Source organism: Colossoma macropomum, unplaced genomic scaffold (assembly GCF_904425465.1).
Source record: "Colossoma macropomum unplaced genomic scaffold, Colossoma_macropomum, whole genome shotgun sequence".
Lineage (NCBI taxonomy): Eukaryota > Metazoa > Chordata > Actinopteri > Characiformes > Serrasalmidae > Colossoma > Colossoma macropomum.
Window position 1 is genome coordinate 20,146,391 of NW_023494807.1, and position 19,840 is coordinate 20,166,230.

At 42.7% G+C, this 19,840-nt stretch overlaps 1 protein-coding gene and 12 non-coding genes across 13 annotated transcripts; all 13 read left to right on the forward strand.

Annotated features, from left to right (window-relative positions):
* Window positions 1-534: 534 nt before the first annotated feature.
* Window positions 535-10,086, forward strand: pgpep1 (pyroglutamyl-peptidase I). Its single transcript, XM_036556434.1, has 5 exons — window positions 535-713; window positions 1,864-1,916; window positions 3,330-3,446; window positions 3,660-3,892; window positions 5,726-10,086. Exons 1-5 carry the CDS (start codon window positions 683-685, stop codon window positions 5,916-5,918), a joined length of 627 nt encoding a protein of 208 aa, XP_036412327.1. The 5' UTR covers window positions 535-682; the 3' UTR covers window positions 5,919-10,086.
* A 2,022-nt stretch (window positions 10,087-12,108) lies between these two features.
* On the forward strand, window positions 12,109-12,180 carry trnat-cgu. The gene has a single exon. It is a non-coding gene; the product is annotated as a tRNA-Thr (tRNA).
* A 111-nt stretch (window positions 12,181-12,291) lies between these two features.
* Window positions 12,292-12,363, forward strand: trnat-ugu. The gene has a single exon. It is a non-coding gene; the product is annotated as a tRNA-Thr (tRNA).
* Window positions 12,364-12,498: 135 nt separating this feature from the next.
* trnaa-ugc lies at window positions 12,499-12,570 on the forward strand. Its single transcript has one exon. It is a non-coding gene; the product is annotated as a tRNA-Ala (tRNA).
* Window positions 12,571-13,662: 1,092 nt separating this feature from the next.
* On the forward strand, window positions 13,663-13,734 carry trnaa-cgc. Its single transcript has one exon. It is a non-coding gene; the product is annotated as a tRNA-Ala (tRNA).
* A 1,119-nt stretch (window positions 13,735-14,853) lies between these two features.
* On the forward strand, window positions 14,854-14,925 carry trnat-cgu. Its single transcript has one exon. It is a non-coding gene; the product is annotated as a tRNA-Thr (tRNA).
* Window positions 14,926-15,036: 111 nt separating this feature from the next.
* Window positions 15,037-15,108, forward strand: trnat-ugu. The gene has a single exon. It is a non-coding gene; the product is annotated as a tRNA-Thr (tRNA).
* Window positions 15,109-15,243: 135 nt separating this feature from the next.
* Window positions 15,244-15,315, forward strand: trnaa-ugc. Its single transcript has one exon. It is a non-coding gene; the product is annotated as a tRNA-Ala (tRNA).
* A 1,043-nt stretch (window positions 15,316-16,358) lies between these two features.
* Window positions 16,359-16,430, forward strand: trnaa-cgc. Its single transcript has one exon. It is a non-coding gene; the product is annotated as a tRNA-Ala (tRNA).
* Window positions 16,431-17,549: 1,119 nt separating this feature from the next.
* On the forward strand, window positions 17,550-17,621 carry trnat-cgu. Its single transcript has one exon. It is a non-coding gene; the product is annotated as a tRNA-Thr (tRNA).
* A 111-nt stretch (window positions 17,622-17,732) lies between these two features.
* Window positions 17,733-17,804, forward strand: trnat-ugu. The gene has a single exon. It is a non-coding gene; the product is annotated as a tRNA-Thr (tRNA).
* A 135-nt stretch (window positions 17,805-17,939) lies between these two features.
* Window positions 17,940-18,011, forward strand: trnaa-ugc. The gene has a single exon. It is a non-coding gene; the product is annotated as a tRNA-Ala (tRNA).
* A 1,090-nt stretch (window positions 18,012-19,101) lies between these two features.
* trnaa-cgc lies at window positions 19,102-19,173 on the forward strand. The gene has a single exon. It is a non-coding gene; the product is annotated as a tRNA-Ala (tRNA).
* Window positions 19,174-19,840: the final 667 nt, after the last annotated feature.

The window sequence follows — 19,840 nt, forward strand, 5'->3', positions numbered from 1 at the left end:
ACATCTTTCAAAAACAACATTAAATATGCAAAAAAAAGTATTTTTTTTTACAAGTTGAAGTTTAGGGGTTAGGGTTTTAGACAGTCACCTATAAATGATGATTTTGTATGTAATTTAATGTAAAGAGGTTATATTCAAAATGATTTTGGAGCATGTCTGTTGGTCCATTCATACTGATCATGAATTTCTACACAGTGTAAAGGACGCCTGCCTGTTTAAATAGTGAAAAATGAAAGGAGATCCATGTTTGTTTGTTTGTTTGTTTGTTTGTTTGTTTTTGTTTGTGGACAGCGATAGTATATTTAACCTAATACTGTCTCAATTATTGCCTTGGGTTTAAATAGATTATGACACAATCCTTGTAAATATCTAAGGTCTAAATACTTACATTTTTTTAATAGTGTTTCAAATACTTCCCCGGATAGAGAGTAGAGAACAGCGCCGTTTCGGACACAGTCTGCGTCAATAAGCATTGGAGTGTTCATGCCTGAGCAGCAGGGGGCGCTATTGTGCTCGGCAGCGTTGGGCGGTGCGGAGGAAGAGCAGCACAGGAAGAGTTGATGGGAGTTGTATTTACTATCAGTGATCAGCGCTTCGCTTCACGACCAACTTCTCCCATGAATCGTTGCCTTTTTATCTAAAAAAACCTCACTGGAACAGATAGCACTTTAGGTTCAGTGGCATGGCTGAAAAGAAGACGGTTATTGTGACAGGTAAAGGCTTTGTTTTGTGTGTTCATCCAGTGAAACTCTTTCTGGTGGGAGCTTATGGGGAAAACAAAAGAATGACTGACTTGATCGAGTAGTTCTGTGACAGTTGTCGCTTTATCATTGGTTCTGTTAATGGTGACTCATTTAAAAGAAAAAAAACATTAACACTGTTGCTTCAACACATGGCTGTTTTTGCTGAATGTTAAAGCGTTTGCTATAGATACGGATTACTATTGTATTAATGTGCTATTATAACTCAGCTATTGAAGAATCTGTGGGAATGAATGGTTTCAGGTCAGCTTAGAACTGAACGAATTGAAGTTATTCTGCTAGCATAGTTTCTTAAAAGGGAATTCCACCATTTTTTAAAAATGTTCTGAATAATTTAGTCCTTGTGATGTAAACAGAGTCATTCAGAGTGGTGTAATGTGAAATGGTTCATTGTAGAGAAACTTTTACAGTAGTGGTGATAGGAACCAGGAGTCACCATGTCTACAACACAAATATAACCATTTTATTCACCATCCAAACCCACCAGTGAACCGACATGTGACTTTGGGGACTATTTTGCCTTACAGCACTCTGCATGTACCCCTCCGCCATGAATGGAATAAAATAAATGGATTTCAAGCCAAAACTTTATCCTAAAACTATCACAAAACAATGTCATGGTTATCAGGAAGTGTATTATAATTACCATTTCATGTAAAAACTTTCTATGAATGGGCTTTAAACTCTTCAGAGAGGCATTAAACTCTTCAGACGTCTGATTCCTATCACTCCAACTGTGAACAATTCTGACTCTGTCAGTTTCTCTAGAACAAAACATTTCACACGAAACCACTCTGACTGACTGTTTACATCTCAGCCATTAAATTATATGGAATTTTTGAAAAATCAGTGGATCCCCTTTAAAACTAGTGTTAGTGATTTTCCTGACACAAGTACTATCTATGTGACTTTACCCTTCATAGAGTTAAGTTACTCATTAAATCTCTGCTAGAGTCTGGTTAAATGATAAAAAGCCCATCACTCTGTAGGGGGAATGTAAATTTCTGAACACCTGTTGTTTGGTTTGAAGTTTATGGAAGTGTAAAAGAGACTATCAGTGGGGCCAATGTACAGCACTGATACCACCATGTCTTTTCTACAGGTTTTGAGCCTTTTGGAGAGCATGCTGTTAATGCAAGCTGGGTGGCCGTGCAGGTATGAAGAAATACAGCAAGTGCAACTAGTAGAAGTTAAAAAGTAACTGATGTGACCTAGAAGCAAGTATGGACCCTGAAATGTCTTCCTGCAGATTGTACGTTCTCAAGGATTTCATGAAATAGTTTTGCAAGATTGTGAGGTATATGTGAAGATTTCTGAAGTTGTCATTCATCAGCCGCACAAATGATGCAATTAAAGTTGTCGCTATCAGTTATATCAGTAGTTGAGCAATCTACCAATTGTTTGGTTTTGACCATTAATCAGGTTATAAGAGTTTCCTTGTGGACTTAAAGGGGAACGCCACCTCTTTTTCTGATACCTTCAACTGTTGAAAGCATAATTGTCTTTTCCAAATAAACTGTTTTTTTTTCATAATATGTCCAACTAAGACTGTTGGTTATTTGGGCTTTGAGTGAGAGGTGAGGATTGATGTGTTTGAGGATCCACTTGTTTGTTTTCTTTGCCGTCCAAGGTACTCCAAAGTTCAAAGGCATCAATATGTTTTGTTGTCCAGTTTTGACATCTATAAAGAACTACAGAAACGACCACAACCTGGACAATTTTTTTGGATCTTTTTTGTATATTAGTATATAGTGTACAGTATATTTTAATTCAGCGGTGGATCCAAACACACCTTAAGCAGGTCATCAAGGGCTACAGAATATCACTTAGGTCTCTTCTAGGGTGGGCCCTCAGGGGGATATTTCACAAATGTATCTTTGCTGGGTAATATACAGTTATATGCAAAAGTCTGGGTACCACTGGTCAAAGTACATGTTTTGTTGGATTGGATTTTAATGCACAGATACTGGTTATTTGCTGAATTTAACATTGGGGGGGAAATTAAATATAAAATGTGGCAGTGAAATCGTGAAATGTGAAAATTATTTTTTCTCAATGTGTTAAACTCAGCAATTAAATAGAAATTGTACCCAAACATTTGCAGAAAAATGCTTAAGTAGTGGTAGATATGGTGAAGGAGAGAGCAGTAGGAGAATTTATATATATTAAATGTTCCTACTGCTCTCTCTTATAGCCTATTCATCTGCACATAGTCTCTCTCTCTCTCTCTCGATGTATATGTGTGTGTGCATATATATATATATATATATCAAGAGAGAGAGAGAAAGAGAGAGAATTTGAATGTGTTATCATAAAGTTAGCACATTTTAATAGTACTTTTTAAATCGAGCTTTGACAGCCCTAAATGAGATGTGTTTTTGAAATTTATAATTGCTCCAATTTTAAAATATAATTATATTATATAATTATATTATATTATAATATATAAATGCAAACTGTGCCTACCAGAGAAAGAGAGACACAGCCTTGTTATTTGAAATGTTCTTGTGTGTGTGTGTGTGTGTGTGTGTGTGTGTGTGTGTGTGTGTGTGTGTGTGTTCATCTCAGGAATTGGAGAAATTGGGCTTGGGGCAGAATGTGGACCTGCATGTCAGTGAGGTTCCTGTGGAGTACCAGGCAGTCCAGAACCTTCTGCCATCACTATGGAAACAGTACCACCCACAGGTACTGTCACTGCCATTTGTTGGACACTTTCGCTCAGTGCTATTAAGGCTATGTTTAGACAGCCAGTCGATTTTCATATATACATGTACATTTTACACATGCATCTCTGATCTCTCTGTAACTCTTTCTCACTGTCCAAATACTTCTTAACTTCTCTGCATATATTTGTACTTTTAACTTTAACAACTCTCACTTTTGTTTCATGCTCCAAAGTTAGTGGTGCATGTAGGAGTTTCCGGAATGGCTACCACGGTAACCCTTGAAAAATGTGGGCATAACCATGGTTACAGCCGCCTTGACAACTGTAACTTCTATCCTGGGACGGAGTGCTGTATGGAGGGAGGACCAGATTGTATCCACTCAGTCATAGATATGGATGCTGTCTGCAAGAGGGTCAACTCCTCAGGCCTTGGAGTTACTGTGTCTGTCTCAAAGGACGCTGGCAGGTATGCAGTTGACATTGAACAGAAATAATAAAAAGAATGAGATATATTAGAAAAGATAACCAAAATTTGTAGTGTGTTTTTTGTTTAGATTCAGAAGTGTGTGACATTAGTAGGTCAAGTTCTGAATCTTGTTGTAGCCCTTTACCTATCTATTTAGTTGGCGGTTATGTAAACTACAACTAATTTTTGGCTTTTTTGGCTGAAGAAATTACTTAATAATGTCTTAAACTGCAGGCTCACTGTTATTAAGTTAACTCTTCAAGTCAAGAGTTATTACTGTTATTTTGCCAATCTATTCACATGTAGTTATTATGTCCATTCTAACTAATGTTGATATTCAAGTATCTGTATAAGTTCAGGAAAAACAATGCAAAACAAAAAAAAACAATGAAATAAAAGACAGACTAAAAACAGTGTATGGCTTACCTTGTTAGGTAACAACACTGGTGTTGCACATAATATAGCAGCATGCTGAGAAACATGTTTTACTGTTCAAATACAGCCGAGAGACATTGTTGGTTTCCACGCCAGGTACTTTCTCCCAAGTGAATGATGTGCCAACAAGTTATTTTACAGAGAAACATGTTTAAAATGTTTCTGGAATTGGCTAACATCAGCGAGAGTAGCTAGCCTGGTTAGCAATACAGCCATGCTAACTCTGCCTTCTAAGCCACATCCTTAACAACACGTCTTTTGTAACATGCTCACATTACATACTCACTCAGAAATACGAGCAAAGCCGTCACATTTGACTGAATTGCCTGCCTGTATATTTTCTCTGTCAAAAACATATTAAATATGTAAAGGATGTGTGTTTTTTGTGTAAAATGAATTCATGCACAACAGTAACTTTTTATCGAATTAAAACTTCTAAAATACGAAGAGATGATTAAAAGCTTAGAAACTGGCACATTCAGCAGAATGCCTACATTTGTTTAGGTGACTTATGAGTGAGAAATATTTAATGTTAAAGTACACCATGTTTTTTGTTTCTGCCAATAACAGTAACTTCTAAGACTGGCTTTAAACAGCAAAACATGCACACAACTTTAATTGCTTTAAATCTACATTGCACTTGAGTTGCATAATGTAAAGCATCCTGCAACTCACTTGTAATTTAGGCACATCAGTTGCAAACATCCTCAAGTGTTTGAAGTGAACTGGAGAACGATTTACATTATGCAACACAAGTGAAATTTGTTTCATGTAGGTTACAAATAACTAAAGTTGCATGAAAGTTTCACAGTGTAAAGCTGGCCTAAGGGCTATGGCAGGGGTCAGCAACGTGAAACTCTTTAAGGTGGAATGGGAAAATTCGAAGAAGAAGCTGGCAAATGAGACTGACATCAGTCTCATAAAAACTTGAATGTTGAGAAACATTTTACAAGAAACTATTGTACTTTTGCGGAAAAGCATCCTGCTGGAGAAGCAAGAAAAGCGGCTGTAGCTGAGCTAAAGCTTAAAGCACAGCAAAGTAAATCTGCTTTTTTGTTTATATTTTTTAGCTTATACTAGCACATTAGCATGTACTGAGACATATTTACAGCCAAAATGGTAAAACGTTACTTCAATAAAATGGACATAAAATGTTGTGGCTCCCAAGATGGATTGATTATTGTTGAAAGAACAAAATAGCTCTTCTAAACATTTAGGTTGCTGACCCCTGGGCTGTGGGGTTAAGCTTGGATAGAGCTAGGATTGAGGCTCTGTGCTTTGCTTGTTGCAGGAATCCTGTGCATAAAATATCAGTCATTACTAATTACAATAATTGTATCATATACAAGGATGTTTTCTCTGTTTGGCCCCCTTTCATGCCAGTTTTATTCTCATCAGATACCTGTGTGAGTACACCTACTACACGTCTTTGTACCTGGGCAAGGGAAAGTCGGCTTTCGTGCACGTGCCGCCCCTGGGAAAGCCCTACAGCGCAGAGGAGTTGGCCCAGGCCCTCAGGGCCGTGATCTTGGAAATGCTGGAACTGATGGAGCACAACACAGAGAAGCAGCTTTGCCAGCACGGTCAATGAGGGAACAGGGGAGTGTCCCAAACAGCTCACTCTCTATGTAGTGTCTGTGCACAGACAGGAGGTTCAGCTATGCTCAATGATGTCAATATCTTGTGCTTATGCACACTACATAGGGAGCAGTGGGCTGATTTGAGATGCAGCCTGCACACTAAGCCTGTCGTCACTGTGGCCAGATAAGAACGGACGGCACGTTATGGGGCATAATCAAAAGATGCTGAGATGAGGTGCTATGTATAAAGAACTCTTTTTGAATCGATGTGAATGGAAACAGCGCATATAGAACCTATCAGTGCACAAACTGCTATGTTTATATTTTTCACTTCTCTGCAGCTTTTAAATATACCCCAGTCACACTGTGGACAGAAGGAGGTCGTTCATAAAGTCTCTTTGCCTATATGTGTGCTGTCACATCAAAACCTTGTAACTTCATTATGTTTCAGTTTTTATTCGTTATTAACATTCAAAGTTCTGTGTGTTTCCTAGCATCTTAAAAATAGGGTCTCTGAGCTAGCTGAGCAGTTTTACACAGTGATAGGTGGAGGTGGTGAGAGTGGGAGGTAATTCCTGATCTTATTGGTTAACATTATTTTCCCTGCCCACTGGTGCACAGAGTCATAATCAAAAATCAATAGGCAATTTAGAGGTGGAGCAAAATGGTATGATGAATTGTGCTTAAAGGGCAATTCCTCAGATTTTTCAAAATCTCTACTTAAATGAAAATTGAGTCAGTCAGAGAGATTTGAAGTAAATTGATGCACTGTGTAGACACTTACTGATTCAAATTTCTTTACATTGTTGTGATCACCACCAGGGTCGCCATTTCTACAGTGAACTATAGTCTACAGTATAGCCATTTTATTTACTATCTAAAGACACCTTCCCTCAAAGTGATTTACTATCCAAAGCCCAAACTTTCTCTCAAAACTATTCTAAAACAATGTCTCAGCCATCATATTTGGAACCATTTCATGTAATAACTTTCTGTAAGGGAGTTTTTAGAGGCATTAAACGCTTCAGATGTTTGGTTCCCATCACCACCTTTGAACAATTCTGACTCCCTTAGATTCTCTAGAACATAAAATTTCTCATCAAACCACTCTGGCTGATTTTGTTTAAATGTTAATTTAAGGTTGATTTGAGCAGAAACTTTTATAAATTGGTGGAATACCCCTTCAATATGACCAGGGACATTAACTAAAAAGGTAAAAGACAGGTAATTTTTGAATCACCAGTAGTCTTTTCGTTGTGTAAACATTTCATGAAGAATGGACCAAGATAAATGGTCCAAAATTACTTGAAATCTTGCTACTTTAAAAGTATTTTGCCTTCTACACTGAAAAACTACCTTTTGGAGTACAAACTCTGTCTCTGTGGTAGTATCCTCAAGGATGCATCTTCCTTTAGTTAGGGAACATAATTGTACGATATACCACTGCAGTTCTATTTTTGTAAACTTGCACTGACTCCATACACCCAGTCTTGACACAAGGCTATTTATTTCTATCATCACCGTCCAAAAAAAGCATGTATCTCCATTTGTGTCGATTGTAATTTTTCCCCCATCATTGGAACACTGCAGCTGTCCTTTACATTGTGTGAAAATTTCATGATGAATGGATCAATAGAAATGGTCCAAAATTACTCCTCCTTGGCTCAACACCTCTTTGCATTAACTTACAAGTTTAGGAGGTTCTTGCCTTCTGCTGTAAAGTTACTATTTTGGAGATAAATGTTGTTTTTGTTTTGTTTGGGCTTTTTTTTTTGGACAGCCACTATATGCATTTTTATTTAGTTGAGATGTAATAGAAGTCATTCAGAGTGGTTTGACATGAAATGGTTCATCGCAGAGAAATTGACTGACTCAAATTTTGTTTACAGTAGTGGTGACAGGAACCAGGGATCATAGTGTCTACAACACAAATATAGCCATGTTATGCAGCATCCGAAACAGTCTCATATGTGTCTTCTTTTATATGTAATGTTGCTGATGTCAAAATGGCTAAAAAGAGGTTAATCTGGTGGGTGGGGGAGTTTTCTTTGGGGATTATTGTGCTTCACAACCTCTTGCATGTACCACTACATCATAAATGTTGTTTTTTTTTTCAAAAATATGTCTTAGGCCATAATGTTTTCCTAAACCTATCAAAAAACAGTGTCTCATTCATCAGGCAACATATTTGTGTCCATTTCTTGTAATAACTTTCTGTGAGCAAGATTTTAAAGGCATTGAACTTTGGACGTCTACCACTGTGTGGTATTCTGACACAGTTTCTCTAGAATGGAGCATTTCACATCAGACCACTCTGAATAACTTTGTTTACATCTTAACCATTTAATTATGCAGAAATGTTGAACAATCGTTGGAATCCCCTTCAAGATCCATGTTGTTCCTTTGAGGGTGCATTTACATAGCTTGCACCTGGACAGTATTTTTTTTTTTCCAGTGTAATGTAATGTAATGTAAAGTTAGCATTTTGGACATATAAGGTTTTGTTATGACAGCAACGAAATGAGCATAACACAATATGTTTTCATTTAGGGAGAGGCTGGTAGCGAATTATATTTTAGTAGACATACTAACACTGAAAGTGAAAGAAAAAGTTTAGTCTGAATGAATAACAACAATGTGCACTGTTTTCCTCATAGAGTGGGGTGCACAAAGGGGATGAGATTGGAAATGTTTGTCTGTACAGTGCCTATATTAGCATTGAAATGTTAGCCAACTGTCTAAAGTGATGAACTCTAGTACCTTGATTTTTCTGGGTTTCTTTGTTGTTTGTTTGTTTTTTCTGTGAAAAATGATAAATAGTGTGTATTTCTACATGATCATAGTCAAAGCACACACCTTGGAAATACTGTTGCCTTCTGCATATATCAAGGTCTTCTGCAAACATTATAAACAGCTGTCTTTTCAGGGGTATTGTAATTGTCAGCAGCTTTTCTGTGAAGAATGCTACTGTGAAATCAGGGTTCGAAATGTATGACATAATCTGTTGTTCACATCCTACAGCATATTGTCGCTGTCTTAATAAAACTCATATCTCTGAAATAATAACTTTATAAAAGAAGCAAAGAAAACGGCTTCAAGTTTAGTGTACATTACTATGCAGAACTCAGAGATCATCCTTCATTTATTTTATTTCCACTCAAAATGGCCATTTAATGCAAGTTATTCAATAACAGGAGATATTTCTATCCTTCAATAGAGGATGTTAGATATACTCTACTTGCATAAGGAAGGAGAAATTCAAAGGAAAAGTGGTGTTTCCAAACTTGGAAAATGGGACTCTAAAGAACCATGCAAGATAAACAACATTTAAAGCTTTCATCTTTGAGAGAGAGGAGAAAATTACTTGGATTATGAGATGCAGGAAATGCAATCACTTTCCACCAGACTTAGAAGGTGTGGAAAAATATCCATGCAGATTTCTCTGAGAAACTGTAAGCAAGTCTCCTGAAAAGAATGGAATCTGTGATAGAGGCAAAATATGGACTCACTGAACACTGAAAAATGTTAGATTTAGTTGTTAAGGTTTCTGTTTAATTTTGTGTTAAATATGTTTTTTCTTCCTGACACTGAAAAATGTATAACTTAATGGCTGGAAATTATAAAATGAACAGTGGTCACTGACTTTTGCAAAGCACTGTATGTTAATGTAAATAGATTTTATTCCAAGTAGCTTGAACCATATCTATTGACCGTATCAGTTCTATTGCTCCCACAATGTAATGGGCAATTGCCATTTTGAGATACAATTTTGTGTTAAACGAAACAAAAAACAAGCAGTCTTGATATAACAGCGGCAATATGATAGGAACGTGGGCCTTAAGTGTGCCTAATGAAAAAAATATAGAAATATAGTTTTGGAGAAGTTATAGTTATAGGAAATACTGACAGTGAAAGCATTTACTTTCATTTGTATGATCTTTTCTTTCTTTTTTTTAAGAAACACTGGACCAATCTGGTAATGTGAAGCTGATTGCTCCACTTTATGATGTCTACCTACAGTCTTTCTCATCATTTCATGTTAACCTGTGGAACAGTTAGTCATGTACACCTGAGTGAGAAAAAGTTCATGAACCCTTTGGAATTATGTGGATTTCTGCAGGAAACAATGTGATCTGATCTTCAGCTACATCATAATGATAAATAAAGACACTGTTATTTAATAAAGTGCCATTTTTTGATTAAAGAAATGTCATTCAAGGGTTATTTAGAGCCAGATGTTCTCTTCAGTTTGGCTTTTGGTTTGACCTGCCTTGCCATTAATAATAATAATACTACTACTAATAATAATAATAACAAAAGTAACTGGTAACTTGCCCTTCAAGATGCAATACCGTTCATGTCAGTCTGACCCAATCCAAAGCGACCTCAGAATAAAAGCTGTTAAAGCTCATAAGATCTTTAGTAAACAGTCAACTTGACACAGTAGTTTATACAGTAATTAACTGTGTAAGTCAATTTAAAGAGCAAGCACTCAAAAATTAGGGCAAATTAAGAATCAGGTTGTGCTGGCCAGGTATGTATGGAATTTGGACTAACAATTTATTTCAGCAATATGCTGAGAAATTAGTTTATACTTTCATAACTACTAGATGACACAAATGTATTCTCAAGAATAAGGTGAGCCCATCCATTAAATGGGACACATACTTTTTTGCTACAGTCAATCATGACGACTAGAGCACTGCATGCGTGATATCTTGAGCAGGCGCCTCATCTTTTATAAGGCCCTGTATAATGGTTGAGTGGCGTGATGGCCAAGTGGCAAGGCGTCCATTTCATAAACTGGAAATTGTGGGTTAAACCAACAAGTCCGTGGCTTTTTGCCTATGGTTCCCGCCAACTGTGTAACGTGGCTTGAGGAGGTCCTCTTAGTTTGACTGTCTACTTTAGAAAACACAGTGTTCTACCACATGGGTATTCTGTAGGCTGTGTTCTGGGTCGGGACCGCACCTTTGCAGCATTATCTGTTCGCATTACTGCCTTGCCAGTGTGAGAAGGGGATGTAGCTCAGTGGTAGCGTGCATGCTTCGCATAACGGCACCTCTTCACCAAAGAGGTGCCGTTATGGCTTGCAATTGAAGCGTGGCAACAGCTCTCCGAATGCTGGTAGCTCTGCTGAAGTGTGTTCTGCTTTAAAACACCATCCTGATCATGTCCCAGCACTTTCCACATGATGGCCTGTGCACCTTATCCCCTCTGGCTCACAGGCGACTTTTCCCTGTGTGGTGTGTCCCATCAAGTGACGTACACGGCGGCGCGATGGGCAAGTGGAATGCCGACGGTCTAGTAAACCGAAAATGACGAGCCCCGTCCGTGCCTTTTAGAGGCCGCTGAAAGAGGAGAAAAATGCCAACTAGTTACACAGGAGTACCCATATTTGTTGCAGAATATTTCCCCATAGTGAGCTCTGCTTTGCTTCTGGCTTACAGTTCATGCATTCGTTGCCTTAAGGTGGGGATGTAGCCGTAGAGCACATGCTTTGCGTGTATGAGGTCAAGGCTTCAATCCCCTGTGCCTCCATACTCTTGGGTTCCGCTCTAAAGATTCACAAGCTTCTTTTTTCAAATCAAACCCTTTACATATAACGAGCCCACCTTGGCTGCACCCACAATACAGTTGCAAATGAAAATCCTTAGTCTTGCAACTCGCAAAATTCCTTCGGAGGAGACACACAATGCATTTGCTGGACTCACGTGTCCATGTTGCTGACAAGTTGAGTGCCATGACCATAAGCGCAGGGTGTCCGCTGTTGTCCGCAGAGGGCCGGTGCAGCTGTAGGTTTTTACTCCAAACAAGCTGGGGTATACCTGAATCCACTTGTTTGATTGGCTGGTCTCAGTCTTCAAAATGCTGATCTGGTGATCTCCTGAAAACCTGCAGCCGTACCAGACCTTTGTGCATAAGATTGGACAACCCTGCTGTACGCCCAGTGTTAAAAACTGATTGTGCAAGTTTAACTGGACCATGAACAAAACATTTAGACTCAGAATAATTGTGCCACATGTCTCGCGGGAGCCCAAGCCGGATGTGCAAATGTTGCATGTGTTGTCATGAACGAGGTGAGCCCATCCGGCTCATTACGCTTTATCGTAAGGGTTTCTTATGGCGACTAGGCTGTCGCACGCGTGACTTCTTAAGCAGAATCTTCACTGCTTACAAGACCTCGCAAGGGCCCTGGCTGGCATGGTGGCCAAGTGGCAAGGCGTCGGTCTCGTAAACCGAAGATCACGGGTTCAACCCCCGTCCGTGCCTTTTTCGCCTATAAGCCCTTACAGCCTTGCGTACGGTTTGGGCGCTTTGTTCCTGCTGGCTTACAGGCAAGTTTGCCCCGTGGTATACGCCCCATTAAACACAGCAGATCGAGGTGCGATGGCCAAGTGGCAAGGCGTCGGTCTTGTAAACCGAAGATCACGGGTTCGAGCCCCGTTCGTGCCTTTTAGGGGCCGCTGGAAAAAAAAAACGACTGTGAAACAGCTCCACGGGAATATCCATACTTGTTACATAATGTTTCCCCATTGCAAGCTCCGCTTTCTTTCTGCCTCGCAGTTCATGCTGTTGGCACTGGACTGGGGGGATGTAGCTCAGTGGTAGAGCGCATGCTTTGCATGTATGAGGTCCAGGGTTCAATCCCCTGCATCTCCATAGGCTTTGCTTCCACATTGAAGCTTCAGGACTTTCCTTTAAGTCCACAGCTTTGCATATGGCTGGCCCACCTTGGCTGAACTCGCAACACAGTTTCAAATAAACATTCTCGATATGGGAAGGTGCCAAGTCCCACCGGAGCAGACAGAGAAAGCATTCGCAGGGCTCGCGTGTCCGTACTGTAAAGTGTAAAGCTTCGTGTGTACTGCAGTCAACCTACCTGCAAACTAGCTAGCACATTGTGAGGGGCTTGCAGCGTGACTTTATCCCAGAACAATTGTAGCGACTTTCACATTTACAATTCCTGGAATGGAGACATCCTGCCGTGCTCTCTGATCTGAGACATTATGTCAGTTCAAAGGATTTCACGTGGGTTCTGTCTCATGTCTCGCCTGACCAGTTACTAGCCTCCATGCAAGCAAGCTTTGAATTAGTTTTAGCTACTTCATAAGAGCAACAGTCGACAAGGCCATTTGTTTACAGATGATCTACCGCTTTGTTGAAATGAAAACCTGCAGCCGTACCGGCCCTTTTCGGATAAGATTGGACACCCCTGCTGTAAGCCGAATCTTAAAAACTGACTGCACAAAGTTTATGTAGACCATGAACAAAAAATTTAGCTCAGAACAATTGTACCACAGGTCTCGCGGGAGCCCAAGCTGGATGTTTGCATGTGTTGCCATGAATAAGGCCAGCCCATCCATGAAATGCGACACATAATACTTTTTTGCTAGGGTCTCTCGTGGCGGCTAGGCCGTTTCACGTGTGACATTTTGAGCAGGCCCTTCATCTTTTACAAGACACTGGGTAATGGTTGAGTGGCATAGTGGCCAAGTGGCAAGGCGTCCATTTCGTAAACCGAAAATTGTGAGTTAAACCAACCCGTCTGTGGCTTTTTGCCTATGGTTCCCGCCGACTGCGTAACATGGCTTGTGGAGGTCCTCTTAGTTTGACTGTCTACTTTAGCACGCTCAATGTTCTGCCACATGGGTGTTCTACTTGCTAAAGAGAAGCTCGACAGACTGTGTTCTGGGTCGCGACCGCACCTTTGCAGCATTGTCCGTTCTCGTCACTGCCTTACCAGTGTGAGAAGGGGATGTAGCTCAGTGGTAGAGCGCATGCTTCGCATGTATGAGGTCCTGGGTTCAATCCCCAGCATCTCCAACGAGGCACCGTTATGGCTTGCAGGGTTGCAATTAAAGTGTGGCAACAGCTCGCTGAAGTGTGTTGTGCTTTTAAAACACCATCCTGATCGTGTCCCAGCATTTTCCACATGATGGCCTGTGCACCTTATCCCCTCTGGCTCACAGGCGACTTTGCCCTGTGTGGTGTGTCCCATCAAGTGACGTACACGGCGGCGCGATGGGCAAGTGGAATGCCGGCGGTCTAGTAAACCGAAAATGACGAGCCCCGTCCGTGCCTTTTAGAGGCCGCTGAAAGAGGAGAAAAATGCCAACTAGTTACACAGGAGTACCCATATTTGTTGCAGAATATTTCCCCATAGTGAGCTCTGCTTTGCTTCTGGCTTACAGTTCATGCATTCGTTGCCTTAAGGTGGGGATGTAGCCGTAGAGCACATGCTTTGCGTGTATGAGGTCAAGGCTTCAATCCCCTGTGCCTCCATACTCTTGGGTTCCGCTCTAAAGATTCACAAGCTTCTTTTTTCAAATCAAACCCTTTACATATAACGAGCCCACCTTGGCTGCACCCACAATACAGTTGCAAATGAAAATCCTTAGTCTTGCAACTCGCAAAATTCCTTCGGAGGAGACACACAATGCATTTGCTGGACTCACGTGTCCATGTTGCTGACAAGTTGAGTGCCATGACCATAAGCGCAGGGTGTCCGCTGTTGTCCGCAGAGGGCCGGTGCAGCTGTAGGTTTTTACTCCAAACAAGCTGGGGTATACCTGAATCCACTTGTTTGATTGGCTGGTCTCAGTCTTCAAAATGCTGATCTGGTGATCTCCTGAAAACCTGCAGCCGTACCAGACCTTTGTGCATAAGATTGGACAACCCTGCTGTACGCCCAGTGTTAAAAACTGATTGTGCAAGTTTAACTGGACCATGAACAAAACATTTAGACTCAGAATAATTGTGCCACATGTCTCGCGGGAGCCCAAGCCGGATGTGCAAATGTTGCATGTGTTGTCATGAACGAGGTGAGCCCATCCGGCTCATTACGCTTTATCGTAAGGGTTTCTTATGGCGACTAGGCTGTCGCACGCGTGACTTCTTAAGCAGAATCTTCACTGCTTACAAGACCTCGCAAGGGCCCTGGCTGGCATGGTGGCCAAGTGGCAAGGCGTCGGTCTCGTAAACCGAAGATCACGGGTTCAACCCCCGTCCGTGCCTTTTTCGCCTATAAGCCCTTACAGCCTTGCGTACGGTTTGGGCGCTTTGTTCCTGCTGGCTTACAGGCAAGTTTGCCCCGTGGTATACGCCCCATTAAACACAGCAGATCGAGGCGCGATGGCCAAGTGGCAAGGCGTCGGTCTTGTAAACCGAAGATCACGGGTTCGAGCCCCGTTCGTGCCTTTTAGGGGCCGCTGGAAAAAAAAAACGACTGTGAAACAGCTCCACGGGAATATCCATACTTGTTACAAAATGTTTCCCCATTGCAAGCTCCGCTTTCTTTCTGCCTCGCAGTTCATGCTGTTGGCACTGGTCTGGGGGGATGTAGCTCAGTGGTAGAGCGCATGCTTTGCATGTATGAGGTCCAGGGTTCAATCCCCTGCATCTCCATAGGCTTTGCTTCCACATTGAAGCTTCAGGACTTTCCTTTAAGTCCACAGCTTTGCATATGGCTGGCCCACCTTGGCTGAACTCGCAACACAGTTTCAAATAAACATTCTCGATATGGGAAGGTGCCAAGTCCCACCGGAGCAGACAGAGAAAGCATTCGCAGGGCTCGCGTGTCCGTACTGTAAAGTGTAAAGCTTCGTGTGTACTGCAGTCAACCTACCTGCAAACTAGCTAGCACATTGTGAGGGGCTTGCAGCGTGACTTTATCCCAGAACAATTGTAGCGACTTTCACATTTACAATTCCTGGAATGGAGACATCCTGCCGTGCTCTCTGATCTGAGACATTATGTCAGTTCAAAGGATTTCACGTGGGTTCTGTCTCATGTCTCGCCTGACCAGTTACTAGCCTCCATGCAAGCAAGCTTTGAATTAGTTTTAGCTACTTCATAAGAGCAACAGTCGACAAGGCCATTTGTTTACAGATGATCTACCGCTTTGTTGAAATGAAAACCTGCAGCCGTACCGGCCCTTTTCGGATAAGATTGGACACCCCTGCTGTAAGCCGAATCTTAAAAACTGACTGCACAAAGTTTATGTAGACCATGAACAAAAAATTTAGCTCAGAACAATTGTACCACAGGTCTCGCGGGAGCCCAAGCTGGATGTTTGCATGTGTTGCCATGAATAAGGCCAGCCCATCCATGAAATGCGACACATAATACTTTTTTGCTAGGGTCTCTCGTGGCGGCTAGGCCGTTTCACGTGTGACATTTTGAGCAGGCCCTTCATCTTTTACAAGACACTGGGTAATGGTTGAGTGGCATAGTGGCCAAGTGGCAAGGCGTCCATTTCGTAAACCGAAAATTGTGGGTTAAACCAACCCGTCTGTGGCTTTTTGCCTATGGTTCCCGCCGACTGCGTAACATGGCTTGTGGAGGTCCTCTTAGTTTGACTGTCTACTTTAGCACGCTCAATGTTCTGCCACATGGGTGTTCTACTTGCAGCATTGTCCGTTCTCGTCACTGCCTTACCAGTGTGAGAAGTGGATGTAGCTCAGTGGTAGAGCGCATGCTCCGCATGTATGAGGTCCTGGGTTCAATCCCCGGCATCTCCAACGAGGCACCGTTATGGCTTGCAGGGTTGCAATTAAAGTGTGGCAACAGCTCGCTGAAGTGTGTTGTGCTTTTAAAACACCATCCTGATCGTGTCCCAGCATTTTCCACATGATGGCCTGTGCACCTTATCCCCTCTGGCTCACAGGCGACTTTGCCCTGTGTGGTGTGTCCCATCAAGTGACGTACACGGCGGCGCGATGGGCAAGTGGAATGCCGGCGGTCTAGTAAACCGAAAATGACGAGCCCCGTCCGTGCCTTTTAGAGGCCGCTGAAAGAGGAGAAAAATGCCAACTAGTTACACAGGAGTACCCATATTTGTTGCAGAATATTTCCCCATAGTGAGCTCTGCTTTGCTTCTGGCTTACAGTTCATGCATTCGTTGCCTTAAGGTGGGGATGTAGCCGTAGAGCACATGCTTTGCGTGTATGAGGTCAAGGCTTCAATCCCCTGTGCCTCCATACTCTTGGGTTCCGCTCTAAAGATTCACAAGCTTCTTTTTTCAAATCAAACCCTTTACATATAACGAGCCCACCTTGGCTGCACCCACAATACAGTTGCAAATGAAAATCCTTAGTCTTGCAACTCGCAAAATTCCTTCGGAGGAGACACACAATGCATTTGCTGGACTCACGTGTCCATGTTGCTGACAAGTTGAGTGCCATGACCATAAGCGCAGGGTGTCCGCTGTTGTCCGCAGAGGGCCGGTGCAGCTGTAGGTTTTTACTCCAAACAAGCTGGGGTATACCTGAATCCACTTGTTTGATTGGCTGGTCTCAGTCTTCAAAATGCTGATCTGGTGATCTCCTGAAAACCTGCAGCCGTACCAGACCTTTGTGCATAAGATTGGACAACCCTGCTGTACGCCCAGTGTTAAAAACTGATTGTGCAAGTTTAACTGGACCATGAACAAAACATTTAGACTCAGAATAATTGTGCCACATGTCTCGCGGGAGCCCAAGCCGGATGTGCAAATGTTGCATGTGTTGTCATGAACGAGGTGAGCCCATCCGGCTCATTACGCTTTATCGTAAGGGTTTCTTATGGCGACTAGGCTGTCGCACGCGTGACTTCTTAAGCAGAATCTTCACTGCTTACAAGACCTCGCAAGGGCCCTGGCTGGCATGGTGGCCAAGTGGCAAGGCGTCGGTCTCGTAAACCGAAGATCACGGGTTCAACCCCCGTCCGTGCCTTTTTCGCCTATAAGCCCTTACAGCCTTGCGTACGGTTTGGGCGCTTTGTTCCTGCTGGCTTACAGGCAAGTTTGCCCCGTGGTATACGCCCCATTAAACACTGCAGATCGAGGCGCGATGGCCAAGTGGCAAGGCGTCGGTCTTGTAAACCGAAGATCACGGGTTCGAGCCCCGTTCGTGCCTTTTAGGGGCCGCTGGAAAAAAAAAACGACTGTGAAACAGCTCCACGGGAATATCCATACTTGTTACATAATGTTTCCCCATTGCAAGCTCCGCTTTCTTTCTGCCTCGCAGTTCATGCTGTTGGCACTGGTCTGGGGGGATGTAGCTCAGTGGTAGAGCGCATGCTTTGCATGTATGAGGTCCAGGGTTCAATCCCCTGCATCTCCATAGGCTTTGCTTCCACATTGAAGCTTCAGGACTTTCCTTTAAGTCCACAGCTTTGCATATGGCTGGCCCACCTTGGCTGAACTCGCAACACAGTTTCAAATAAACATTCTCGATATGGGAAGGTGCCAAGTCCCACCGGAGCAGACAGAGAAAGCATTCGCAGGGCTCGCGTGTCCGTACTGTAAAGTGTAAAGCTTCGTGTGTACTGCAGTCAACCTACCTGCAAACTAGCTAGCACATTGTGAGGGGCTTGCAGCGTGACTTTATCCCAGAACAATTGTAGCGACTTTCACATTTACAATTCCTGGAATGGAGACATCCTGCCGTGCTCTCTGATCTGAGACATTATGTCAGTTCAAAGGATTTCACGTGGGTTCTGTCTCATGTCTCGCCTGACCAGTTACTAGCCTCCATGCAAGCAAGCTTTGAATTAGTTTTAGCTACTTCATAAGAGCAACAGTCGACAAGGCCATTTGTTTACAGATGATCTACCGCTTTGTTGAAATGAAAACCTGCAGCCGTACCGGCCCTTTTCGGATAAGATTGGACACCCCTGCTGTAAGCCGAATCTTAAAAACTGACTGCACAAAGTTTATGTAGACCATGAACAAAAAATTTAGCTCAGAACAATTGTACCACAGGTCTCGCGGGAGCCCAAGCTGGATGTTTGCATGTGTTGCCATGAATAAGGCCAGCCCATCCATGAAATGCGACACATAATACTTTTTTGCTAGGGTCTCTCGTGGCGGCTAGGCCGTTTCACGTGTGACATTTTGAGCAGGCCCTTCATCTTTTACAAGACACTGGGTAATGGTTGAGTGGCATAGTGGCCAAGTGGCAAGGCGTCCATTTCGTAAACCGAAAATTGTGGGTTAAACCAACCCGTCTGTGGCTTTTTGCCTATGGTTCCCGCCGACTGCGTAACATGGCTTGTGGAGGTCCTCTTAGTTTGACTGTCTACTTTAGCACGCTCAATGTTCTGCCACATGGGTGTTCTACTTGCTAAAGAGAAGCTCGACAGACTGTGTTCTGGGTCCACCGCACCTTTGCAGCATTGTCCGTTCTCGTCACTGCCTTACCAGTGTGAGAAGGGGATGTAGCTCAGTGGTAGAGCGCATGCTTCGCATGTATGAGGTCCTGGGTTCAATCCCCAGCATCTCCAACGAGGCACCGTTATGGCTTGCAGGGTTGCAATTAAAGTGTGGCAACAGCTCGCTGAAGTGTGTTGTGCTTTTAAAACACCATCCTGATCGTGTCCCAGCATTTTCCACATGATGGCCTGTGCACCTTATCCCCTCTGGCTCACAGGCGACTTTGCCCTGTGTGGTGTGTCCCATCAAGTGACGTACACGGCGGCGCGATGGGCAAGTGGAATGCCGGCGGTCTAGTAAACCGAAAATGACGAGCCCCGTCCGTGCCTTTTAGAGGCCGCTGAAAGAGGAGAAAAATGCCAACTAGTTACACAGGAGTACCCATATTTGTTGCAGAATATTTCCCCATAGTGAGCTCTGCTTTGCTTCTGGCTTACAGTTCATGCATTCGTTGCCTTAAGGTGGGGATGTAGCCGTAGAGCACATGCTTTGCGTGTATGAGGTCAAGGCTTCAATCCCCTGTGCCTCCATACTCTTGGGTTCCGCTCTAAAGATTCACAAGCTTCTTTTTTCAAATCAAACCCTTTACATATAACGAGCCCACCTTGGCTGCACCCACAATACAGTTGCAAATGAAAATCCTTAGTCTTGCAACTCGCAAAATTCCTTCGGAGGAGACACACAATGCATTTGCTGGACTCACGTGTCCATGTTGCTGACAAGTTGAGTGCCATGACC

Coding starts and splice junctions, on each gene's coding strand:
- pgpep1 (XM_036556434.1), top strand. CDS start 683: ATGGCTGAAAAGAAGACGGTTATTGTGACAG. Junction 714..1,863: donor GAAGACGGTTATTGTGACAG/GTAAAGGCTTTG, acceptor TCTTTTCTACAG/GTTTTGAGCCTTTTGGAGAG. Junction 3,447..3,659: donor GGAAACAGTACCACCCACAG/GTACTGTCACTG, acceptor CATGCTCCAAAG/TTAGTGGTGCATGTAGGAGT.